Raw genomic sequence first — 26,056 nt, forward strand, 5'->3', positions numbered from 1 at the left:
GCGTGTAAAGGCCGGGAGGATTGTCGCTGGCTGCTTCGTGCTCGGGACGGTCATCAGTGATACAGCAGTGCGGCCATGGCAGAACCGCAGCCGGTGTCCAGCGGCCTCACCGACGAGGCTGCCCTCAGTTGCTGCTCTGACCCGGACCCCAGCACCAAGGTGGGCGCAGAACCTACTTCTCCCGAGTCGCGGCCCCGCAGGGCGTAACTCGGGCCCCGGGAGGGCTCACGTCCCTGGCTCAGCCAGGCCGGGCTCCCGCTGGATTCGAACCCCATCTGCCGCAGCTCCGGCCGCCTAGGGCGGACCAGAGTGGGCTGGGGAAAAGGCTAGTGGTGTCCAGTAGGGGATGCGTGAGAGGATCCATTTCCTCAGAGCCTGCGACCCTACTTGCATTATTAACTTGTTTATTTTGGGACGGTAACTGGAAGCCACGGCCAAGCCAGGGTCAGATCCCTTGTCCGTGGGTGTGCGTGTTCCCCGGGCCAGTAGCTATGGCGGGTAAGAGTAGCTTCAGAACTCCCACTCCAGGTTCGAAGGTCATTTTCCACGCCTGACCCTCCCAGCCTGCTCTGGCTGCAGGTTTAACTCCTCCAAACTAATTTGATCTCCGAGTTTAACCGCGCCCAGAATTTCGCTTTTGCTTGTTTTTTATGGTTGTTCAGCTGTCACACTTCTGCCCTCCCTATGCGTGGTGGTCCCCAGGAGAGGTGACAGAATCCGTGGAGCTTAGATCCAAAGGGAATCTTAGAAATTCCTTCACCGATCCTCTCATCGCAGCCGAGATCCAGTAAGAGGAATGACCTGTTGCATCCCTCCAGCTTGCTTAACATGTCTGTACCGAGTCCGTGTAACTCACTCAGGTGTGGTGACTCCTCACTGCCAGGATTTGACACGACTGTGGCTTAGGGGGGTAGGGGGAGGGGAGGGAGGGGTATTCCGGTGTACACGTCAGTGTAAGTAAATGCCTTTGTTTTTTTTTTTTTCTTTTCATTAGATTGGGGAATTTCTAAATTCCTTGAATATGTGCTTTATGCAGACCTCAAAGAGATATTGAGGAGTTTGCTCCTGCTTGCTCTTTACCTTCAGGGTGAAGAGTCAGACACCTCTCGTTGCTAAAGCCTTTGTCTCCTGCTACTTAGTTTAGGCAGAATGGTAGTCCCTGTGAAATTTCGGGACAGAAGAGAGAGGGAGGGAAAGAAAGAAATTTCCTTTCACACTCATTTCACTTGTATATCCTCTAATAGTAATACCTAGTTATTTCACAAAATATAAATTGAGTCATTCAGTATAAATTAATTTTCTAGATAACTGGAGATCTTATATACTGGGCTATTAAAATATTTCAGAGATTTTTATAAATGTATTAAATACATTTTCTTGCATTTTTATTTACAGTTTTTTTTTGAGAGAGAGACAGGGGGAGAGAGAGAATTCCAAGAGGAGAGAGAGAGTCCGATGTGGGGCTTGAACTCAGCAACTGTGAGATCATGACCTGAGTGGAAATCAAGAGTCCGATGCCTAGCCAACTGAGCCACCCAGGCACCCCTTGCGTTCTTAATTTACACTACATATAATCGAAATTTCTCTTGGTTACTTGGAGTAATTACTTCTTGAAATTAGTAATTTTTGGCCCTTGAGGTACCATGTGGGGGGACATAAAATGGATATGTAATAGCAGCTGGGATACCTTGAGTGTGCCAGGCCCTGGGTTGTTGTTTGAAGTACATTACTTAGTTTAATCCTCGTAATAACTCCTCGAAGAAAGCATAAGTATTATCTCCATTTTATAAATAAGGAGACTCCAGCATAGAGGTATTGAGTAACTTGAATATCTTGCCCAGAGAGGAGCACATGCTCCCAACCTTCACCCTGTTCTACTTCTGGAGTACTAACTTCAGCCATAATTTTGGAAGTTGACATGAAGGAAAGTAAAAGACCTAAATTAAATTCAGTCTGATTGCTGTTTTTTATATATAATACACACACACACTACTATATATAAAAAACATGGCACATTTGGGGGATACTGGGCTGAACCAGATGAGGTCTCCTTATCAAATGGACACCAACTCCAACATAAGTTAGAGCTGGGATTAATGTGCTATTGAAATTATAAAGCACCCTTGGAGCACAAGAGATAGAAATTTTTGAAGGTAGCATCTATAGTATGGTATACTATACTTCAAACATGGGGTGTTTGAAATCCAAAGACCTACATTTGAACCCCCAGTTTTGTCACTGGCTGCAGGGATCTTAGCAGGGCATTTGAGCTGAGTTTGCAAAAGCAGCATAAAGAGAGCTGGGAGGAAGATAAAATGTGTTAATATCCTTTATGAAAAGTGATAAAATTTGAGGTTGTGTTTCAACTGTGGGGATCAGGGAATGCATCAAGTAGAAGGTGGGGGTGAGTCTTTGTCTTGAAAGTGGGGTCCGGAATCACCTGGGAGACAGTTACATGGGAGAAGGCATTCTAGGTGGAGGAAGTATATGAGCAAAAATATAGTGAGATGGCAGAATGATGCAGTGAAAGCATGTTCTAAAGAGGTGAGTTACATAATTTTGGTTGAAGTTCAGGTTATCTGAGCAGTGGAGCAGTGGTAGAGAAGGCTAGAATGGTAGGTTGGAGCCAGATCATGGAGAGAATTTTGAATGTCACGTCTAAGGAAGTTGGGTTTTATAAAGAAGTAGGGAACCATTCTGGGCTTCAAAGCATTTTTGTAGAGTCGATTGGAGGGATCCAGGCCTGGAGGTAATGAGGATACCTAAAAGTTTCTTTTAGAAGGTGAAATAAGTGATGAGGGCCTTTTTTGGAAAGGAGAAGGTAGCGGTGGTAGAAGTCAACTTGCCTGTTGATCATTTGCACCTTTGTCATGAAGGCAGGTCAGGGAATGTACAGCTATCTCACATCCTAGGTAGTCTTATTGGCCAACTGTCTTCATAAGGCCAAATACTTTTTTTCCCCTAAGTGATAATCTCCTGAAATTCTNAGACAGAGAGAGACAGAGCAAGAGAGAGGGAGACACAGAATTTGAAGCACGTTCCAGGCACAGAGCTCGATGCGGGGCTTGAACTCATGAACCACAAGATCATGACCTGAGCCAAAGTCAGATACCTAACATACTGANTCCCATCCCATCTGAGTGGTGAGTGATAGGTTCAGGGAAAACTCTGAGTCTTGGTGATACTTAAGCTGAGTTTTACCAAATACAAAGGAAGTAGCTAGGTAGGTGCAGGGGTAGATGGAAGAGAGAATGGAGAAGTGGAAGGAAGGACAGTGGCCAGATGAATGAATGACTGTTCTGGGCAGAGAGAATCATATAATATATATAAAAAGCACAATAACACCCAAGAACTGATGCAGGAATTGACAGTAATATGAGACTAAGTTATAGGCAGTGGGGGTTGAGGGGAAGGTACACAGGACAATCATTGGGATGCCAAAGAAGATATGAGCACCCCCTGCCCCTGTAAAGATTTCTATTTGGTAAATATATTTTATAATATATATGGTTTTTTTAAAGTTTTTTTTTTTTTTTTTTAACATTTATTCATTTGCGGGAGACAGAAAGAGACAGAGCAAGAGAGAGGGAGACACAGAATTTGAAGCAGGTTCCAGGCACAGAGCTCAATGCGGGGCTTGAACTCATGAACCACAAGATCATGACCTGAGCCAAAGTCAGATACCTAACATACTGAGCCACCCAGTCACCCTTATAATAAATATGTTTTATTAGTATATTTGTACATGTGTATAATCAAAATAAATACGTATTTATTGGGGATGATGCTCTCTTTTTTAACAGTAAAGGGTGTACCAGAAATGTTTGAAATAATCAGTTTAGGGGAATGGTGACAAATGATGAAGTCAGGGAAGTATACAATAACCAATATGTGCTTGCTTTGGGGACTTTCTCCTAAAAACTGTGAAGCACCACTAAAGGAATGATTTTTAACCCAGAAGTGACACAATTGGGTTTTCACTATAGAAAGACCACTCTGGTATTTTATGGGAAAGTCAATGGATTACATCTGGGTAAGCCTGCAAGAAGCAGAGACCAGGGAGGCTATGACAGTCATCCAGGGAGGAAGTGGTGAGGACACAGCAAGGTAATGCTCACTTAAATGAGGGATTTAAGCACTCAGGTTGATAGGACACTTGGACTGGATTATGGAGGAGTGCAGAGGGAGAAATCTAGGAAGACTCCAGGTCTCTGGATTGGGCTGACAAAGGATTCTAGAGTTCCTATGCTAAGCACCTTCATGCATTCTCCCATACACTGTCCAACTTAGTCCTCTGAGCAGAGAACTATAGTAATCCCCATTCTAAATTTGTGAAAACTGAGGTTCAAGAAAAGTAATGATTTACTCAAAACAGTGGTGGTGGAGCCAGCATTTGAACCATACTGCCTGTAAACAATTATTTCTCTCACACTTGTGTGTTTTTCTGACCCTTTGCATGAGATATTAAAGTCCTTGTGATCCTGAAGGCTTCTGGGATTTTCCTGTTTCTTTTATCTGTTGTAAGAGTAGTCCAGCAGGTGTGTTACAAAAATCACAGGTAATTTTTAAATTAAAAAATTTTCCTGTGTCTCCTAGCTATTTCTGTCTCTTTTATCTATAGGGTGAGTACACTTGAAGTACATCTTTGGCTGTTGACTTATAGAATGGGAAGGAAAGAACCACATGGAACCAGTTTAGATAAGATAGAATAAATGTAAAGGGAGTGGCTGAATTATTTTCAGGAACAATTTATCACATTCTGACATAGGTTGAGTCAGGCAAATAACACTAGAAGGAGGAAGATAGTGAAGAAAAAAGAACCCATATCAAACCATCCTGCACAGCAATCATGTTCTCCAGCTGTTAGTAGAAGACAATTTTGTTCCCCTCAGATATGCTTGTATTTCCAAAAGGGCCTTGCACTTGAAGGCAGCTGTGGTTTTAAGAAGTCAAGACAAACCAAAACTTGATCCATTTTTGTTTTATAGGAGATATGATACCTAGAAGCGTATCAGCCCTTAACCCTTTGATGAGAATGTGAATTTGGTTCACTCTAACCGTTTCCCAAGAAACTGTTAAAAATAGTGTTTGTTACTTTGCAATATTCCTTATGATAAAAATAAGCTGATTGGTAAATTGCATCTGGAGAGGGAGAATTATCAATACCTAATAGGAAGTCATGGCTTTGGGCTCTTATAACTGTCCCTCGAGATTTTGGAAGCTGTGCCCATGGGATTGCTGATGGAGACATTGGTGCCTGTGGTACATGTATGGCTTCTACACCAAGGTGATTCCTGCTTCTACAGTGCAGATCCTCTCCCTGTGCCCGAGCTGTACAGATGTCTTGAGGTCCTCTTGCTGAAGAAGAACGCCTAACACTGCTTTGTTGGCAAGCTGTGTTTTTCTGACTGAAACCCTTTCAGCCTGTGGTTGTCCTATGAGTCTGAATGTTTAGTTGAGCCTCAAGAAGACTCCCTGCTGGGGGTGANGCCACAGCTTTGTTGGCAAGCTGCTTTGTTGGCAAGCTGAAACCCTTTCAGCCTGTGGTTGTCCTGTGAGTCTGAATGTTTAGTTGAGCCTCAAGAAGACTCCCTGCTGGGGGTGATGCAGCACTTTTAAAAACTCATTGGGAAAGAGAGTTGATGGGCACCCAAGGGAGTTGGTCTCAACTGTTATCAAGGCTAAAACACACACTTTAGGCCAAAGAAATCTTAACATTTCTGAAAATTTAGCTAGTGCAAGTTTGAAACTCCTTCTTTATGAAGCCTGAAAGTGACAGAGGCAATGAAGATCTTGATTGTGATTTTGAGTAAGATGGAATGTCTTACAAAGCTCCTTAGCAACAGTTCTAGAGAAAGGAGTGTCTTCATCATTAGAGAGACATTTGGTGATCAAACATACCCCATTGTTGGGGGGGCAATTGTATAAAATCAGTTGGAGACTTTTTCTGGAACATGGAGTGCATATACCTTTCCCTATTCCTCCTGCTAGGTTCAGCTAAAGACTCTGGACATTGTATATGAAATAAACCTAGGAAGACACTGAAAGGTGGAGAGAAGAAGACAGACTAGCTAGGGACCTTGAGACCCTAGGAGCAACATGGTGGTGAGATTCTTGAGTTTTCTTTTTGCCTCATCTAGCCCAAACTTGTCAGCTAGACAAGAACTACAGAATTGTCAACGGGTATAAACAAAAACAAACAAACCACTCCCCCAACCCCCGAAAAAGCAACAATGAAAATCTGCTCTCTATTCACAAGCCCAGGAAGTAAGCAGTATTTCCTGATAAGGCAGAAAACTTTAAGACAATAACAGCTCTACCACAATCAGACACCACAGAAAAACCTGTGGCTGCCTCCCTACCTATGCCAGCAAAGGCTGGCTGGGAAGCCTGTTCTTTCACTGAACAGGTTGCAGTGAAGTGTCCACCCTCCCCCTGCCAGGCTGGTATCAGAAAAGGCTGAGTAGGAAGCCAGGATTTTCATCTCAGCAGACAATAACAAGCTTTCCCCACTTGCTGTATTAATGCAGAAACATGGGGAACCTGAAGTTCTACCCTACCCCAGCAGTGGAAATATTTTAAGGCCATTACAAATGGGAGAGAGTAAAGGGATGTAAAGAGAGATGAAGTTTCTGTACTTCACTCAAATTGATAAAATGATGACACCAAGTGACTATGATAACACACATAATTGAACACCTAGAGCAACCACTAGAAAAGCTATGCAAAGAGTACATGAAAAAATGCTCTAGATAAATGAAGATGGAGTTATAAAAAGATATTCCAGTAACCCACAGGAAGGCAAGGAAAAAATTAACAGAAAACAAAATAAAAATAAATAAAATAGCAAACTTAAGCCCTAGTATTTCAATAATCACATTAGGTATAAATACAGCAATTAGAGATTAGCACAGTGGATTTAAAAACATGCCCCAACTTATCTATCTATGAGGTAGTGGATATTAACTAAACTTATTGTGGTAATCATTTCACAACATACATGAATCAAGTCATTAGTCATATGTGCCTTAAGCTTACACAGTGCTGTATGTTAATTATATCTCCATATAACTGAAATAAAAGAAAATGAAAAAATGCTCCAAGTATATGCTGTCTACATGAAACATTTCAAATATAGTAATAGAGGCAGGTTAAAAGTAAAAGGATAGAATAAGATTATTATGGAAACATTAACCAAAAGAAAGCAGGAATGGCTATATTCATACCAAATAAAGTAAACTCCAGAGCAAGGAAAATTATCATAGTTAGAGGGGTACATTTATATAATGAAAATTGGTCAATTGACCAAGAAGATACAGCAGTCCTAAATGCGTGTGCACTAAAGGACAACAGCAAAAATACCTGAAGCAAACCTAATTTAATGGAAAGGAGTAATTGAAAAATCCACATTTATAATTGGAGACTTTTAGTACTCCTCTCTCAACAATTGATAGAACTAGACAGAAAATTAGCAAGGATATAGACAAACACTGCGACACCATCAACAAAGAAGGTCTGACCAACATTTAAAGAACACTCCACCCAACAACAGCAGAATACACTTGTTTCAAGTGCCCACAGAACATATACCAAGACAGACCCATGTTATGGGCCCCAAATCCAACTTCAACAAATTTACTATTATTGAAATAACAGAGTGCATTTTTGAACTACGATTGAATCAAACTAGAAATCAGTAGCAGAAATACAACAGGAATTTCTCCAAACACTTGGAAACTAAACAATTTCCAAGTGTTCCAATTTCTAAATAATTCATGGATCAAGAGAAGGCCTCAAGGGGAAATTTTTTTTNGACGCTTAACCGACTAAGCCACCCAGGCGCCCCGGGGAAATTTTTTTTTAAATAGATTGAAAATAAGAGAGGAATCTTAGGTAAAATAGTCCTAGGGGGGATTTCAAATTAGTAAATGCATACATTAGGAAAGAAAAGTCTTTTTTTTTTTTTTAAATCTTTTTATTTATTTCTAGGAGAGAGAGAGAGAGACAGCGTGAGCAGGGGAGGGTCAGAGAGAGAGGGAGATACAGACTCCGAAACAGGCTCCAGGCTCTGAGCTGGCAGTCAGCACAGAGCCCGACGCGGGGCTCGAACCCACGAACCGCGAGATCATGATCTAAGCGAAAGTCGGACGCTCAACCGACTAAGCCACCCAGGCGCCCTGGAAAGAAGAAAAGTCTTAAATCAATACTTAAGTTCCTTCCTAAAGAACCTAGAAAAAGCGAAATAACCCAAAGGAAGCAGAAGGAAGGAAATAACAAAAAGCAGAAACCATTGAAATTAGAAATAAACTAGAGAAAAACAATTCAACAAAACTGGTGCTTTGAAAAAAAAAAATAATAGAATTGGTGGACTCACAAAATAAAAGACACAAATTACCAGTATACGGAATGAAATGGAATACTACTACAGATTGCAGACATCAGAAAGATAATAAGGCAATATTAAAAATAACTTTTCATGTAAATTTTACAATTTACATGAAGTGGACCAATTCCTGAAAAACAGAAACATAACTTACCCAATATGAAATAATTTGAGTAGCTCTATAAGACAAGGAAATTGAGCTCAAAACCAATAACTTTCCAAAACAGATATCTCAAGGATATTTCACTGGAGAATTCTTCCAAATATTAAAGAAAAATTAATATCAATTCTACATTATCCCTTTTAAAAACCTGAAAAGGAGGGAGTACTTCCTGATTCATTTTATAAAGCTAATATTACTCTGGGCACCTGGCTAGCTCAGTCAGTAGAGCATGTGACTTGATATTAAGGTTGTGAGTTCAAGCCCCATGTTGGGCATGGAGCCTACTATACTAAAACTAGTATAACTCTGATACCAAAACCAGATGAAGGCAGTACAAAAAAAGAAAATTACAGACTAATATTCCTCATGAATATAAATGTAAAAATCCTTGACAAAATATTAGCAAATATAATCTAGCAGTATATAAAAAAATTACCATGACCAAGTGGAGTTTATTCTAGGTTTGCAAGCCTGGTTTAGTATTCAAAAATCAATCAAAGTAATCCAATATATTAAGAGGCTAAAGAAAAATCACATGATCATTTTAAATGATGCAGAAAAACTTTTGACAAAAATTCAACACCATTCATGTTTAATTTTTTTTCCAGAAAAAATAGGAATGGAGTGGAACTTATTCAATATGATGAAGACCATATATAAAAAACTTAATGTTATACTTAACCGTGATGCTTTTCCCCTAATTTGGGGGAACAAGACAAAGAAGTCTGTTCTCACCACTCTTATATAACATGGTGCTAGAAGTTCTGGCCAGTGCAGTAATGTAGGAAAAGGAAGTTAACAGTCATACAGATTGGAATGAAGAGAGAAAACTGTCCCTATTTGCAGATAACATGATTGTGCATAGGAAATCCTAAAGATTCTACAAAAAACTCTTGTAGGGATAACAAGTGAGTTCATTGAGGTTCAGGATAAAAGTAAACATATAGAAATCAATTCTATTTCCTTCTACTAGCAGAGAACACGTGAACAGCAAGATTAAAAATATAATTGCTCAGGAAAATTTCTTAGGTATAAATCTAACAAACATATACAGTGCCTTATATGTTGAAAATTAATCAGTACTGATAAAGATTTAAATAAATGGAGAGAAACATACTGTGTTCATCATTGGTAGACTCAGCATTGTAAAGATGTCACTTCTCCACAAATGAATATACGTGTTTAATACAAACCTTTTTTTTAGATATAGATAAGATTATTCTAAAATTTATATGGAAGGCACATAAACTGGAATAACCAAATTTTAAAAAGAATGAAGTGGAAGGAAACAGTCTCGGATTTTAGGACTTGCTCTATAGCTACGGTACTCACTGCTCTGTGGTATTAGCCGAGAAGATACAGAATAGTGGAACAGAATAGAGAACACAGAAGTAGACCCATACTAATATACTCTACAGATTTTTGGCAAAGATGAAAATGCAGCTCAATGGAGAAAAGTTGGCTTTTCAACACATTGTGCTGGAGCAACTAGACATCCATAAGTTAAAAAATGAAGATTTACCTAAGTCTCGCGTCTTAACACCAAAAAATCCGTTTAGAAGTGCTCTAAGGGAACTTGACCCTTGGTTCACATCCATGTCTCACTTTTATAATTTTATCAGGATTGTGCACTAGAAACATCCTTGATTACACCATTTAAGTTTTTTCGAAGTAGTTTTGAGCTAATGAAATTTGGACAACGACCCACCCCCCAAGGCCCGATGATTATTTACATTTCTTATTTTTAAATTTTTAATATTTATTTTAGAGAGGGGGAGCAGGGGGTTGCGGAGAGAGAGAGAGAAAAAAAGAGAATCTTAACCAGACTCCATGCTCAACACAGAGCCTGACACAAGATTCAGTCCCACTACCCTGGGATCATGACCTGAGCTGAAATCAAGAGTCAGGTGCTCACCTGACTGAGCCACCCAGGTGCCTCTATATTCTTTTTCTTTTTATAAGGCAAAGGAGCAAATCTTTGTTACCTAGTAGCCATCCCAGAAAACCCAGTGACAGTTTAAGCATAAAAGACATCTTTCACTGTTCAAAATTTAGAGCATGAAAAAAGGAAGACAGAATTGTCTAATGAGACAAGACATGAATGTAAGAATTAGTTTTTTAAACACAAGGTATATTTATTTTAAATAATATTTTAGAACCATAGCAATAGATAGTCATTTTTAGGAACTTTGAGAAAGGAACTTTTTCTCAAGACCATTCGGGTGTTTACCAGTGGTACAGACAGTTGACAGAATATGTTGGTAGTAAATAGAAAACTGTTAGCTTAAACAACTTGATCATTTTATAAAAAGCAATCCCTGGTTGTTTTTTATATCATCCAAATAACATTTTTGTAGCAAAGGATTTATAAGCCTCTTTTTTTTTTATAAATAAATCCACTGATATTGAATATACCTTTAATTTTCACTATATATAGGTCTATTTTAATGTTAAAAATGGCATTAGAGTTTATGTTTCATCTTTACATTCACTTGGAAATAATCTGTTTATCATATTGAGTCTTCTCAGAAAAATGCTATATCTTTCCATTTTCCTCTTTTTTAAACTATGTTTTTCCAGGCTTTATTGAAATAATCCACATATAGCAATGTGTAAGTTTTGGGTGTACAGCATAGTAATTTGATATATGTATATATTGCAAAATGACTACCACAATAAGGTTAGTTAATGTGCTGATCATTTCAAATAATTACCTTTTTCATATGCATGTGTGGACAGCTTTTAAGATATGCTCTCTGAAAGAAAAAAAGATCTCTTTCAACTCTAAAATATATATACAATACAGTATTGTTAACTATGTATGGACTTTTAAAAGTTCATTTTAATATTCTTTTATATGTATGTATTTAGATAGCTTTAGTACGTAGCCATGTTAGTAATAAAATTAAAGGGGGTGCCTGGGTGGCACAGTCAGTTAAGGGTCCGGCTTCAGCTAAGATCATGATCTCTTGTGAGTTCAAGCCCCTTATCAGGCGCTGTGTGGACAGCTGGAGCCTGGAGCCTGCTTCAGATTCTGTGTTTCCCTCTCTCTCTGCCCCTCCCCAGCTTGCACTCTGTCTCTCTCTCTCAAAACTGAAAAACATAAAAAAACTTTTTTAGTTAAAAAAAATAATAAAGGTTTTTAACGTTACTTTTAAGATGTAATTAATCTTGAGATGCCTGGGTGGCTCAGCCGATTAAGCATCTGATTTCCACTCAGGTCATGATGTCATATTTTGGGGGTTTGCACCCCACCTCGGGCTCTCTGCTGTCACCATGGAGCCTGCTTCAGATCCTCTGTACCCCTCTCTCTCTGTCCCTACCTCACTTGCACATGTCATGTGTATATCCCCATGCCACTTAATATACCTTTATATGTATCCATAATATTCAATTATGCTTTTATCATAATTTATCTGTTTCTTTGCTATTAGAGGCAGTTTAGCCAAGGTGGTTGAAACCAAACTGCTTTGGATGGAATTTTTTCTGTGACACTCTCTCAGCAGCAAAATGGGGATGGTAATAATATATATTTCATAGGGTTGTTGTGAAGATTATATAAGTTCTGTGAATCACTTAGAACAGTGTCTGGCATGTAGTTATTATGTAAGTGTACCATGAATGTCCTGGTACATAAATCTTTGTCAGAGTTTGTAATGTTTTCCTTAGATTTTTAAAAGGGAAACCGTCTTGGTCAAAGAGCGTGAACTCTCTCATAGAAGTAATAATAAAATCATTCATAGTTTAACAATACTAATGTTGGTAGAAAGATGTTGAAAAGATGAAATATTAATATGACCAATATCACTGGTACAATGGTAAACTGGACCATTAAGGAACAGATTTTAAAAGGATTTTAGATTTCAATTTTTTCTTGTCGTTGAAGAAAAGGCTAGTAATGTTGGATGCAGCTTGATTGGAAAGAAACATCATCTACTGAAAGTTCATTTCCTCATTTTCAACAAACATTTATTGGGTACCCACTCTGTGCCAGACTCTGCCCTGAGGTTGCATCAACAAACAAAACAAACATTCCTGCCCTTATGGGGTTTATATTCTATGGGGGGAAGATAAGTACAAAATATTGTAAATAGCGTATTGAAAAGCAATGAGTGCCGTGGAAAAAGAAAATGAAAAAAAAAATGGGTTAAGTGGAGAGTTATAGCAGTCATCTGAGGCCTCACTGGGAAGATGACATTTGAGCAGTTAAAAAGGTTAGGAGTGGCTCTGGGGAAAGAGCCTTCCAGCAGAGGCTCTGAGGTGAGCTGNGGGCTTTGGCTTTCACTCTGAATGAAATGGGGGAGCCTTCTCAGGGTTTTTGTTTTAATTTTCTTAATGTTTATATTTGAGAGACAGAGAGAAATAGAGTATGAGCAGGGGAGCGGCAGAGAGAGAGGGAGACACAGAATCCGAAGCAGGCTCCAGGCTCTGAGCTGTCAGCACAGAGCCCAATGGGGCTCCAACCTGCGAACCATGAGATCATGACCTGAGCTGAAGTCTGATGCTTAACTGACTGAACCACCCAGGCCAGGGTTTTTGAGTAGAAGAGTGATCTGAATTAACTATTTCATGGATCTCTCCCCAAGAATAGACTGTAGAGCACAAGGTAAAAGAGAAAAGTAACAATCAGTGTACGTCGGAGGTGCGGTAGCCGGGGTCAGGGTGCTAGGCTGGTGAGACATGTAGAGTCAAAGAATTCAGGGAAATTAGCTCTCTTGTGTCCAAGAAAGGAGAGTTTTGCTGATAGAATTGACAGCTCATAACTTAATGGTGAGTGAGGGGACTGAAAGGTCATTAAAAGAGTAAAGTGAAAATAGGAGTTCCAGGGACCATCTCAATTCAGGAACAAGTAGGAGTTAATGTGCCAGGAGCTCCTATTACATTGTAAGACAGTAATTGCCATTTATAGAAATGTCCTTGAATCATCAAAAATAAGTAAATTCTGCACATTTTTAAAGCAAGTGAATAGATAGCTAAGATTTTGTGTATGCAATAGTAATCAATATTTTTCAGATAGTTTTAATCATTTGAAAAACCTGTGTATAGATCCAACCTACCTCTCACCAAAGTTCAAACAGTGCCTTCTTTCAATCTGTGCTGAATAAGAATATGAAGTGGAATTGGTTTTGCTACGTTTATTTTGACCTCACTTCATGGCAGTCACAGAGTGACTTTGTAAGTGTTTCTGCGATTCTATTCAACAGGAGAAAACCAAGGCCTGGTTGTGAGTGCCAGGCCAGCACCTAGAAGTCAGGGGCAGCTTTGCTCTTTTCCAGCTGCTTGATGAAACCAAGACCTTTAGAAGTGCAGCACCTGCCTAGAAAAGCAATCCAGGTATTCTAGAAAGTAATTTCAGAGCCAGTTGCCTTATATGTGATTATAAGCTGTGAATGAAGAATTAAATTATATTCATTAAGATCTACTTGTTACGATAAAGTAGTTTTTTGGCCTGTTTTATTATTTTTTTTTAATGTTTATTTATTTTGAGAGAGTAAATGAGCATGTGAGAGGGGTCGAAGGGTAGAGAGAGAGGGAGACAGAGAATCCTAAGTGGGATCCATGCTGTCAGCGCAGAGCTGGATGCAGGGTTCCAACTCATGAATTGTGAGATCATGACCTGAGCTGAAATCAACCATCAGAGACTTGGATGTTTAACTAACAGAGCCACCCAGGTGCCCCAAAGATGATTTCTTCTTAAACATTGTGTTACAAAGATGGACTGTGTCTTGCTATAGAAAGCACAATTAATGTTGGTAACAAGTGTCAGAAGTTAAATGTGTTTAATATACATTGTTTCTCCTTAGGATTTTCTGTTGCAGCAGACCATGCTACGAATTAAAGATCCTAAGAAGTCATTGGATTTTTATACTAGAATTCTTGGAATGACGTAAGTAAACTATTTATTCGCATCCATGTATTTAATTAATTGATTGATTGATTTTTAATTTACACCCAAGTTAGTTAGCATATAGGGAAATAATGGTTTCAGGAGTAGATTCCAGTGATTCATCCCTATGTATAACACCCAATGCTCATCCCAGCTAATGTCTTCTTTAATGCCCCTTACCCATTTAGGCCCTCCCCCAACCCTCAATCCCTCTAGCAACCCTCAATTTGTTCTCTGTATTTAAGAGTCTCTTATGTTTTATCTCCTTCCTTGTATTTATATTATTTTTGCTTCTGTTCCCTTATGTTCATCTGTTTGTATCTTAAATTCGTGATATCAGTGAAGTTATATGATGTTTGTCTTTCTCTGACTAATTTCACTTAGCATAATACCCTCTAGTTCTATCCAAATAGTTGCAAATGGCAAGATTTCATTCTTTTTGATTGCTGAGTAATACTCCCTTGTGTATATATACCACATCTTCTTTATACATCCATTGATGGATATTTGGGCTCTTTCCATACTTTGGCTATTGTTGATAGTGCTGTTATAGACATTGGGCTGCACGTACCCCTTTGAAACAGCACACCTGTATCCCTTGGATAAATTCCTAGTAGTGCAATTGATGGGTCATAGGGTAGTTCTATTTTTAATTTTTTGAGGAAGCTCCACACTATTTTACAGAGTGGCTGCACCAGTTTGCATTCCCACCAGCAGTGCAAAAGAGTTCCTCTTTTTCCGCATCCTTGCCAACATCTGTTATTGCCCGAATTGTTAGTTTTAGCCATTCTGACTGGTATGAGGTAGTATCTCATTATGGTTTTAATTTGTATTTCCCTAATGATGAGTGATGTTGAGCATTTTTTCATGTCTGTTTGCCATCTGAATGTCTTCTTTGGAGAAATGTCTAATCATGTCTTTTGCCCATTTCTTCACTGGATTATTTGTTTTTTGGGTGTTGAGTTTGATAAGTTCTTTATACATTTTGGATACTAACCCTTTGTCTGATATGTCATTTTCAAACGTCTTCTCCTATTCTGTCAGTTACCCTTGAGTTTTGCTGATTGTTTCCTTTGCTGTGCAGAAGCTTTTTATTTTGATGAGGTCCCCATACTTCATTTTGCTTTTGTTTCCCTTGCCTCCAGAGACATGTTGAGTAAGAAGTTGCTGTGGCCAAGGTCAAAGAGGTTTTGCCTGCTTTCTCCTCTAGGATTTTGATGGCTTCCTCTCTTATGTTTAGGTCTTTCATCCATTTTGAGTTTATTTTTGTGTATGGTGTAAGAAAGTGTTTTGGGTTCATTTTTCTGCATGTCGCTGTCTAGTTTTCCCAGCACCATTTGTTGAAGAGACTGTCTTTATTCCATTGGATATTCTTTCTTGCTTTGTCAAAGATTAGTTGGCCATTCGTTTGTGGGTCCATTTCTGGTTTCTCTATTCCGTTCCATTGATCTGAGTGTCTGTTTTTGTGCCAGTACCATATTGTCTTGATGATTACAGCTTTGTAGTATATCTTGAAGTTTGGGATTATAATGCCTTCAGCTTTGGTTTTCTTTTTCAGGATTGCTTTGGCTATTTGGGGTCTTTTCTGATTCCGTACAAATTTTACGATTGTTTGTTCTAGCTCTGTGAAGAATGCTGGTGTTATTTTGATAGGGATTGCATTGAATATGTACATTGCTTTGGGTAGTATCAACATTTTAACAATATTTATTCTTTCAATCCATGAGTAATGGGATATTTTTCCATTTTTTTTTTGTGTCTTCAGTTTCTTTCATAAGCTTTCTATAGTTTTCATGTATAGATTTTCACCTCTTTGGTTAGGTTTATTCCTAGGTATTTTATGGTATTTGGTGCAAATTGCAAATAGAATCGATCTCTTGATTTCTCTTTCTGTTGCTTCATTATTGGTGCATAAGAATGTAACCGATTTCTGTGCATTGATTTTATATCCTGCATCTTTGCTGGATCAGTTCCAGCAGTTTTTTGGTGGAATCTTTTGGGTTTTCCATATAGAGTATCATGTCGTCTGCGAAGAGTGAAAGTCTGACTTTTTCCTTGCTGATTTAGATGCCTTTTATTCCTTTGTATTGTCTGATTGCTGAGGCCCGGACTGCCAATTCCATGTTGAATAACAGTGGTGAGAGTGGACATCCCTGTTGTGTTCTTGACCATAGGGGAAAAGCTCTCAGTTTTCCCCCATTGTGGATGATATTAGCAGTGGGTCTTTCATATTTGGCTTTTATGATCTCGAGGTATGATCCTTCTAACCCTACTTTCTTGAGGGTTTTTATCAAGAAAGGATGCTGTATTTTGTCAAATGCTTTCTCTGCATCTATTGAGAGGATCATGTGGTTCTTGTCCTTTCTTTTATTGATGTGATGTATCACATTGATTGTTTTGTCGATATTGAACCAGCCCTGCATCTCAGGTGTAAATCCCACTTGGTTGTGGTGAATAATTCTTTTAATGTATTGTTGGATCCAGTTGGCTAGTACCTTGTTGAGGATTTTTGCATCCATGTTCATCAGGGAAATTGGTCTGCAGTCCTTTTTAGTGGGGTCTTTGTCTGGTTTTGGAGTCAAGGTAATGCTGGCTTCATAGAATGTGTTTGGAAGTTTCCCTTCCATTTCTATTTTTTGGAACAGCTTCAAAAGAATACATGTTAACTCTTCTTTAAATGTTTGGTAGAATTCCCCTGGAAAGCCATCTGGCCTTGGAATCCTTTTTTGGGAGATTTTTGATTACTAATTCAATTTCTTTGCTGGTTATGGGTCTGTTCAAATTTTCTATTTCTTCTTGTTTCAGTTTTTGTAATTTGTATTTTTCTAGGAATTTGTCCATTTCTTTCAGATTGCCCATTTTATTGGCNTGTGTTTGGAAGTTTCCCTTCCATTTCTATTTTTTGGAACAGCTTCAAAAGAATACATGTTAACTCTTCTTTAAATGTTTGGTAGAATTCCCCTGGAAAGCCATCTGGCCTTGGAATCCTTTTTTGGGAGATTTTTGATTACTAATTCAATTTCTTTGCTGGTTATGGGTCTGTTCAAATTTTCTATTTCTTCTTGTTTCAGTTTTTGTAATTTGTATTTTTCTAGGAATTTGTCCATTTCTTTCAGATTGCCCATTTTATTGGCATATAATTGCTCATAATATTCTCTTATTATTGTTTGTATTTCTGCAATGTTGGTTGTGATCTCTCCTTTAATTCTTGATTTATTTATTTGAGTCCTTTTCTTTTTCTTTTTGATCAAACTGGCTAAGGGTTTATCAGTTTTGTTAATTCTTTCAAAGAACCAGCTCCTGATTTCATTGATCTGTTCTAATGTGTTTTTTTGTTTTGTTTTGTTTTGTTTCTTTTGGTTTTGATAGCATTGATTTCTCCTCTAATCTTTATTATTTCCTGTCTTCTGCTGGTTTTGGGTTTTATTTGGTATTCTTTTTCCAGCTCTTTGAGGTATAAGGTTAGGTTGTATACCTGAGAACTTTCTTCTTTCTTTAGGAAAGTCTGGATTGCTATGTACTTCCCTCTTATGACTGCATTAGCTGTGTCTCATAGGTTTGTACTGTGGTGTTATCATTTTCATTGACTTCCGTATCCTTTTTAATTTCCTCTTTAACTTCTTGCTTAGCTCATTCGTTCTTTTGTAGAATGTTCTTTAGTCTCCAAGTATTTGTTGTCTTTCCAAATTTTTTCTTGTGGTTAATTTTGAGTTTGATAGCATTGTGGTCTGAGAATATGTACGGTATGATCTTGATCTTTTTGTACTTGTTGAGGGCTGATTTGTGTCCCAGTATGTGATCTCTTCTGGGGATTGTTCCATGTGCACTTGAAAAGAATGTATATTCTGCTGCTTTAGGATGAAATGTTCTGAATATATGTGTTAAGTCCATGCAGTCCAGTGTGTCATTCAAAGCCATTGTTTCCTTGTTGATTTTCTGTTTAGATGATCTGTTCATTGCTGTAAGTGGGGTGTTGAAGTCTCCTATTATTTTCAATGAGTTTCTGTATGTTTGTGAATAATTGATTTATATATTTGAGTGCTATCACCTTTGGAGCACAAATGTTACAATTGTTAGATCTTGGTGGATAGACCCCTTAATTATGATATAATGCTCTTCATCTCTTGTTACATGCTTTATTTTAAAATCTAAATTGTCTGATAAAATATGGCTACTCCAGCTTTCTTTTGGCGATCTGTAGCATGACAGATGGTTTTCCATGCCTTAGTTTCAATCTGAAGGTGTCTTTGGGTCTAAAATGGGTCTCTTATAAACAGCGTATAGATGGATTTTGTTTCTCATCCATTCTGTTACCCTATGTATTTTAATTGGAGTGTTTAGTCCATTGACATTTAAAGTGAGTACTGAAAGATATGAATCCATTGCCACATGTTGCTTGTAAAGTTGGAGTTTCTGATGATGTTTTCTGGTTCTTTGGTCTTTTGTTTTTGGTCTTATTTTTCATCTTTTTTCTCCTCAGAGAGTCCCTTGCAGGGCTGGTTTGGTGGTCATGAACTACTTTAGTTTTGTTTGTCTGGGAAACTTTTTATCTCTCCTTCTATTTTGAATGACAGCCTTGCTGGGTAAAGAATTCTTGGTTGCATATTTTTCCAATTCAGCACATTGAATATATCTTGCCACTCTTTTCTGGCCTGCCAAGTTTCTGTGGATAGGTCTGCTACAAACCTGATCTGTCTTCTCTTGTTGGTTAAGGACTTTTTTTTTCCCTTGCTGCTTTATGATTCTTTCCTTGCCGGAATGTTTTGTGAATTTGACTATGATAGGCTTTGTTGATGGTTGGGTTTTGTTGAATTTAATGGGAGTTCTCTGTGCTTCCTGGATTTTGATGTCTGTGTCTTTCATCTTTGAGCACTTAATCCTCAATAATCTAAATAAAATTGCATACATCCTCATTCTGCCCTACGCCTTGTAATCTTATACTTTTTAAACTCACTTTATAGGCCATGACTTCAATTACATTTTTTAAAACCTTAGGATTAGTAATTCATTCACTCTTTGTCTCATATCAGTTGTCCCCTTTCCACTGGCCTGTGGTGTCTAAATGGGGTGTCTCTCCATTGGAAGATGTGCCCCAAATGTGGGGCAATAATCAGTTGGGGGGAAGCTGCTGGCTTGGCAAAATTGTCATATTGATTTTAATATGAATCAACCTTTCCTATTGTTAATTGATTTAGGTTTGTTATTTAATTGCAGGCTACTCCAAAAATTAGATTTTCCCACTATGAAATTTTCACTCTATTTCTTGGCTTATGAGGAAAAAAATGACATCCCAAAAGATAAAAATGAAAAAGTAGCATGGGTGTTTTCCAGGAAAGCTACACTTGAACTGACACAGTGAGTATGAGTTTTTATCTTTTTATATATATTCTACATTTTCATAAACCTTTTTTCCTTGCTGACAAGCTTAATTCAAACCAGGTCCGCCTAACCACTTTGCATTTATAACATTTGAATCTTTTATTATGGATCTTTGGCTTTTGTACTTTTCTGTTGGGTAGGACAAGGGTTAGGGCTAGTTTGTCTTTTAGATAGACAGTGTAGGGCTGAATTGGCAAGATACTTGCCACGCTATAGCTAATGAATGTTGGAGCATTATAACTAACGTCTTCATAATTTCAGAATTTTTGAAATGTTGTTTTTTAATCCTTTACATTGTTTCTGTGTCCTCTTGAACAACTAACAAAAGAGCATTTATTTTAGGGTGTGTGATTTAGTGTGTCCCTGATTCAAAACAGCTCTGGAATCAGACAGACTAGACATGAGTGTTGGCTCTGACTATATAGCTCTGCCACCCTGAACAAGTTCTGTCACCTTTCTCTGTGGCAGTCTCATTTATGAAATGGGGACTCAAATTGAGCCCATGGAGCTGTTGTGAAGATTTAATGAAGTCCTCAAAGAAAGTATCCTCAATAAACTACAATAAATGACAGTTGCTATTGGTATCATTATTGGTCTTATGCAGATCCTTGGTATTATTGTCTCCTTAGCCTAATTAAAATCACAATTTGCCCATTTGTCTTCTCTGTAGTTGAAAACTTAATATTTATAGTAGCAAGGAATAAATCAAGTATATTAACTTATATACATAAATGTTATGCTTTCAAAGAGATTGTTTCAATTTTTTTCTCAGAATATCTATTCTACAGGTCACTTGTAATTATGTTTCCTCTCCTTTTGTAGCAACTGGGGCACCGAAGATGATGAGACCCAGAGTTACCACAGTGGCAACTCAGACCCTCGAGGATTTGGTACGTTTGCCTATATGTGTGAAATATATATGGATTTGTGTGATTTGTGCATTGTGTACCTATTAAGAATAATCAGCTTCTTAGGAGCATGGTTATTTTAGTTTTCCACGAAAAATTTGATTTAGGAATTAATTTCGTAGTCTCTACCTAAACTCTACGTTTACTCCCTCACAATGATTTTACTTTTTAGTCTCAGTATTGTACTTCCAGTAGACTTTTTAATTTAAAAAACAAAACCTGTGGTTGATAAGAATCCCCATTTCTGCTAGCGTATACTTCTGCTCCCATCCGTAATCTCTCAGTCAAGAAGATAGGGTTATAGGCTTACATTGGCTATTATGTATGCAGTGTCCACAACAAACCTATTCAGTACAAATAAGGGTTACTTTCTTGATGTAGTAATTCAGATTGAACTATACCTGAGCCCCATATCAGGCTTATTTTAAATAATTTATAATTCAGAGCTACTAGTTAGTTTATTATAAGCAGCCAGTTAGACTTAGATTCTTATTCTTTAATATATGTTTTGAACTTATTGACTCAGTCTGTTTTCAGGTGCCTTATATTTTGATAAACTTCTTTTGGAAGCTCCTTGTGATACTTGGATACCATGGAAGTAATTATTTCTTCCTTCTGTCTGCCTTATTTTGTGGATGACCACCTCAGGTCACATTGGAATTGCTGTTCCTGATGTACATGGTGCTTGTAAAAGATTTGAAGAGCTGGGAGTCAAATTTGTGAAGAAGCCTGATGATGGTGAGTCTGCTACTTGTTTTCTTCAGGCCTCTCTGGAGTTACATAACATTTACCAAGCACCCACAGAGGGTACTGATATAGTCAGTCCCTCTGGGCGCAAGGAACTTTGAGGAAGTCTATTTCAACCACTGTAAGGAAAATAGAGGAATTATTGGAAAAAATACCTGGGTATCTTAGGGAACTAAGACAGCAACTCTGGTGACTTCACAAGGGACTAGACTCAGAGTCTGGAAGAGCCATCAAAAATCTACATTCTAGGGCACCTGGGTGGCTCAGTTGGTTAAGCATTTGATCTTAGCTCAGGTGGTCTTAATCTCAGTGTTATAAGTTCAGGCGCCATGTTGGGCTCCACACTAGGCATGGAGACTACTTAAAAAACAAAAACAAAAAAACCCTTAGGCTCTCTCCCCCTACTTTGACTCTACCACATTCTATCACCGGCCACCAATTTTCACTATTTCAGCATGTATCTAGCCACCCAAAAATAAGTTCCGTAAGGCCTGTTTTATCTGATTTTCATGTAACTACACCACATCTTCTTGGTTAATAATGGCTGGTATTTCATTTTTATTCTTCTGTAACCTTTGTGTGTCCTTAAGTTTTAAGTCTGTCTCTAGAAATAGTATATATATATATCTATATTTTGTTGGATTTACATGTATTATAATTATTTTACTTAGATCTGCTTCTGCCAGCATAATTTATTATTTCAATTTTCATTTGAAACATTTCACATTTCATTTTAATCCTTTTCTTTTTTTCAATTAAAAGATTTGATATTCAGATACACTCCCAGAGTAGGATATATTACTGATATATTTTTCCTTTCTTTGATTTTGTGTTTTTGGTTTTGGTTTTTTAGATTTTATTTTTTAGTAATCTCTGCACCCAGCATGGGGCTCAGACTTATAACCCTGAGATCAAGAGTCACATGGTGTACCAACTGACCTAGGCAGGTGCCACTTGGCCTTGGCTTTTTGGAAATTATATATCAAAGTATTTGACCACCTTTTCTCTATGTATCTCTTGCAGCATCTTCTGGATTTTTCTGTCCCTTCATTAAGTATCTCAACCAAAACTGCTTTCAAAGGGTTTGTGAGGCAAAACTTTGAGGCTTTATATGCCTCAGATCATACCTTTCTATATGAATGACAGTTTTGTTGAATGTAAAATCTTAAGTTTATTTTCCTTTGATCTTGAAAATACAATTCCATGGTCTTATTTTTCCATCCAGTGTTGCTATTGAAAAATCTGATTCATGTCATCTTCTGTTTTGTTCTGGAAGTTTTGTTATTTTTCTTAGTTCTGTTTCTGGGAGATTTCCTCAAACTATCCTACCAATTAGCTAATTTTTTCTCAAATGTATCTGTTTTAGTACTCCTCTGTGTTCTCCTCTATTGTGTTCTTCATTTCAGCTATTATAATTTTGATCCCTAACTTTTGCTCAGTTTCTTAAATATTTTCTTGTTCTTATTTCATATTGCTCATCACCTTTACGTGCTTTAAATTTTTTTTTCATCCCTCTTGGTTCATTGGTTTGATATCTGTTCTTCTGTTCGAATCTGTAATCCACCGTTTGTTTATGGTTATGTTCCTCAAATTCTTGTTACTTTGGTCTCTAAGGAGTCTTTTTTCATTGCAACTGTAACTATTGCAATGCATCAGGCAATGTGAAGAGGGGGAAGTTAGACCCCAGTTTTTAGTTGCCCACATGATCTCAGGAAGGTGGGCCAGACAGAGATCCCTAAGCACCTGAAAACTAGAGTTTAACAACTCAGGTTCTGCAGAGCAGCTCTTCAGGTCACATCATCCTCTTTGCCCCTCAGAGAAAAGGAGTATTAGTAGGAGACACTTCCTCTGGAGATGGTTCTTCCCTAACCTTGATTGTATGGAAAGTGAAGGCTGGGGCAATCAGTTGCTTCTCACCTGTTTTTGTCCGTTCCTCACAGGCACAAGACTTCTGTACTGCCCTTATTTACTCCTGAGGACATCTGAACCAGTAGTTTGAACCTCCCCCAGCATGGGGGTAGGAGCTGATGCCCAAGGCACTGGGAGGAGCAAGAGCCAAATTAATAAAACCCCTTCTGTTTATTCTCCCATAGCCGTGATGGACTGCCTTCTGGTCCAGGCCCAAACTATCCATTTCCACATGGACTGGGTTAAAACAGTCACCCACCCCCCACCGTTTCCTCTCCTCAGTCATCACCTCAAGGGTGATGACATTTTTTTCTTCATTTTCCATATATGTTCCTCTTGGGCTGATCTTGGGGAAAAGAGCCAGAGAAGGATAGGAGTCAAACTAATTTAGCATCTTGGTCCCAAAAGAGATTGCTGAGGTCACATTTCTCCACTTAAGCAAACAACTCTACTACTAGACCTTCTATCCTTTCAATCCCAGTTATGAATTCCTGGGAGAAAGACTGATTGGCGGAGCTCGAGTGACCTAGAATAGTTTTAAAGAGTTTGTTATGCCCCAAGCCACTGGCTGTTTTGGCTGTGGGGGTATGCCATGCTGCCTGCTCGAACACCTCCTTAGTTTACTTGTCCCTTTAAAATAAGACAGTCGTGGGGAGGCTGGGTTGCACAGTGGGTTATGTGTCTGACTCTTGGTTTCAGCTCAGGTGATGATCGTACGGTTTGTGGGTTTGAACCCCACGTTGGGCTCTGTGCTGGCTGTGTGGAGCCTGCTTGGTATTCTCTCCCTGTCCTTTTCTCTTCCCCTCCCCTGCTTGCATTGTTTCTGTCTCTCTCAAAATAAATAAACAAAAAATTTTTTAAATAAAATCTGACAGCCTCTTTACTCAATGGGTAGCATTAAATGTATCATGAAAATGAAGTAAAAATCTGATGCATAAAACTTCAGCTGGTCTCACAGTTTATTTCAGGAGAGTTGGCTTCCAGCTATGTGTAGAAGATACTGTGTGAGTCATTCTGAGAAACATGTACTTGGGCATCACCAACGATAGACTCTTTTAAGGTTAAAACTCTAAACAAAATAACGTATTTTGTTAAAATGCAGATTAAAATTTGAATAAAAAATATTCTAAATGAACAATAAAAAATATTTAAAAGATTTTTAAAGTCTCTTTTGCAATGAAAATCATTTTATCTTACAGGTAAAATGAAAGGCCTGGCATTTATTCAAGATCCTGATGGCTACTGGATTGAAATTTTGAATCCAAACAAAATGACCACCATTATTTAGTTCTGTGAGAATATTGCTTTGCCATTTCAGTGAAGATCTTGCAGGAGGTAAAAAAGGAAATAGTGTGATTCAAGATATTCAGATATCAGAAACATCTAGGATTGAAGGATCATTGTCCCAATTCAAATTGTTCTGAAGTTCATTTCCTCTTTCTATTTCAGCTATGTTTCTCACCTAACTGTTCAGTCATTCTGGTTTTAAAGTAGTACTTTGTCTTGTGTCCTTGAATGTAGTTATATAACTTTACTTTTTTAGGTAATAATTAGAACAGTTCCCTTCAGAGGCTGCATTTGCCTTCTGTTTCCTAAGTATGAATATGACTTCTCTACAAGTCTGCCTTTGAATCCTCAGTCTCAAAAAAAAAAAAAAAAAATTGACAAGTTTTTGTTGTGGTTACCTTCTGGGCTTTCAGTTCCTCAGAAATAACTTCACAATGGAAAGTAAAGAACAGTGAACAAAAATGAAAGTTCATGTATATTTCAAAGAGTATAATGTGTTTATTTTACAAAAGAGATGGTAGTCTTGGGAGCAGTTCAGAATCAGACGGACAAGGATGTTGATAGGAAAACTAATTTCTCCTTATTTACAAAGTACTTTCAAACTTCAAGGACTAACCTTTTTATTTGGGAATGGGGAGGTGGATGGGAGCAATATTCACTGGGTAAGCAGACACGGGGCTAGGTCATCACATCCTGTATCTCATTTAATCCTCCTAGCTCTCCTCCATCCTGAGAGAAAGCAGGCTAGACACGTAAAATAACTTTAATTGAATTGAAGGCAATATAAATAGGCTCCAGCGCTTGAGATCTGATGGTCATTTTTAGTGTTTAGATTGTACCTCGAAAATTAGTACCTCACAATACCTCCTCCACCCATCACTTCGGTGAGCTTGAGTGTTGCCCTCTCAGCTCTGGGCCCTGAGAACCATGGAGAGGGAAGAAGGGGTGGAGGAAGTCTGTGGCAACAACTGCTCTGGGGACACCTGCTTCTTCCTGGGCAAGCAGTGCTTGTATTACTCATGAAGAGCCCCTACCCCAAGGTCTTCTGATGCCAAGTAATCATTTAGGATATATTTTGTTCAGTGACGACATTACTTAGTTATCAGAAAGCAGCTCAGTCATTCTCCTTGCCATTGATATTTGATAGGTTTTAAGAAACTAAACTGCTTTTGACAGTCTTGTGGCCCAGAGAATAAGAGCGTCCAGTTGTAGTTTACCTGACATTTGGATTTTCTGTAGGCTCCAGTGGAAGACCTTTGGGTAGGCTATGCCAACTGTGCTTACGCTGTGCTAGAAGCACCTGACATTTCTTTTTTGGATGGAATGGATTATGTGAGCAAGTCAAACAAACAGCAGTACTTACAGACTGAAATAAAGTACACTTTTAAATAAGA

At 38.2% G+C, this 26,056-nt stretch overlaps 1 protein-coding gene across 1 annotated transcript; it reads left to right on the forward strand.

Moving 5' to 3' along the window:
• GLO1 (glyoxalase I) lies at positions 1-26,056 on the forward strand. Its single transcript, XM_077754862.1, has 6 exons — positions 1-159; positions 14,351-14,433; positions 19,648-19,788; positions 20,635-20,702; positions 21,369-21,458; positions 24,575-26,056. The coding sequence occupies exons 1-6, from the start codon at positions 76-78 to the stop codon at positions 24,661-24,663; spliced, it is 555 nt and encodes a 184-aa protein (XP_077610988.1). The 5' UTR covers positions 1-75; the 3' UTR covers positions 24,664-26,056.

The sequence above is a fragment of the Crocuta crocuta genome, unplaced genomic scaffold (genome assembly GCF_008692635.1).
Source record: "Crocuta crocuta isolate KB4526 unplaced genomic scaffold, BGI_CrCroc_1.0 scaffold132, whole genome shotgun sequence".
NCBI classification, from domain to species: Eukaryota; Metazoa; Chordata; class Mammalia; order Carnivora; family Hyaenidae; genus Crocuta; species Crocuta crocuta.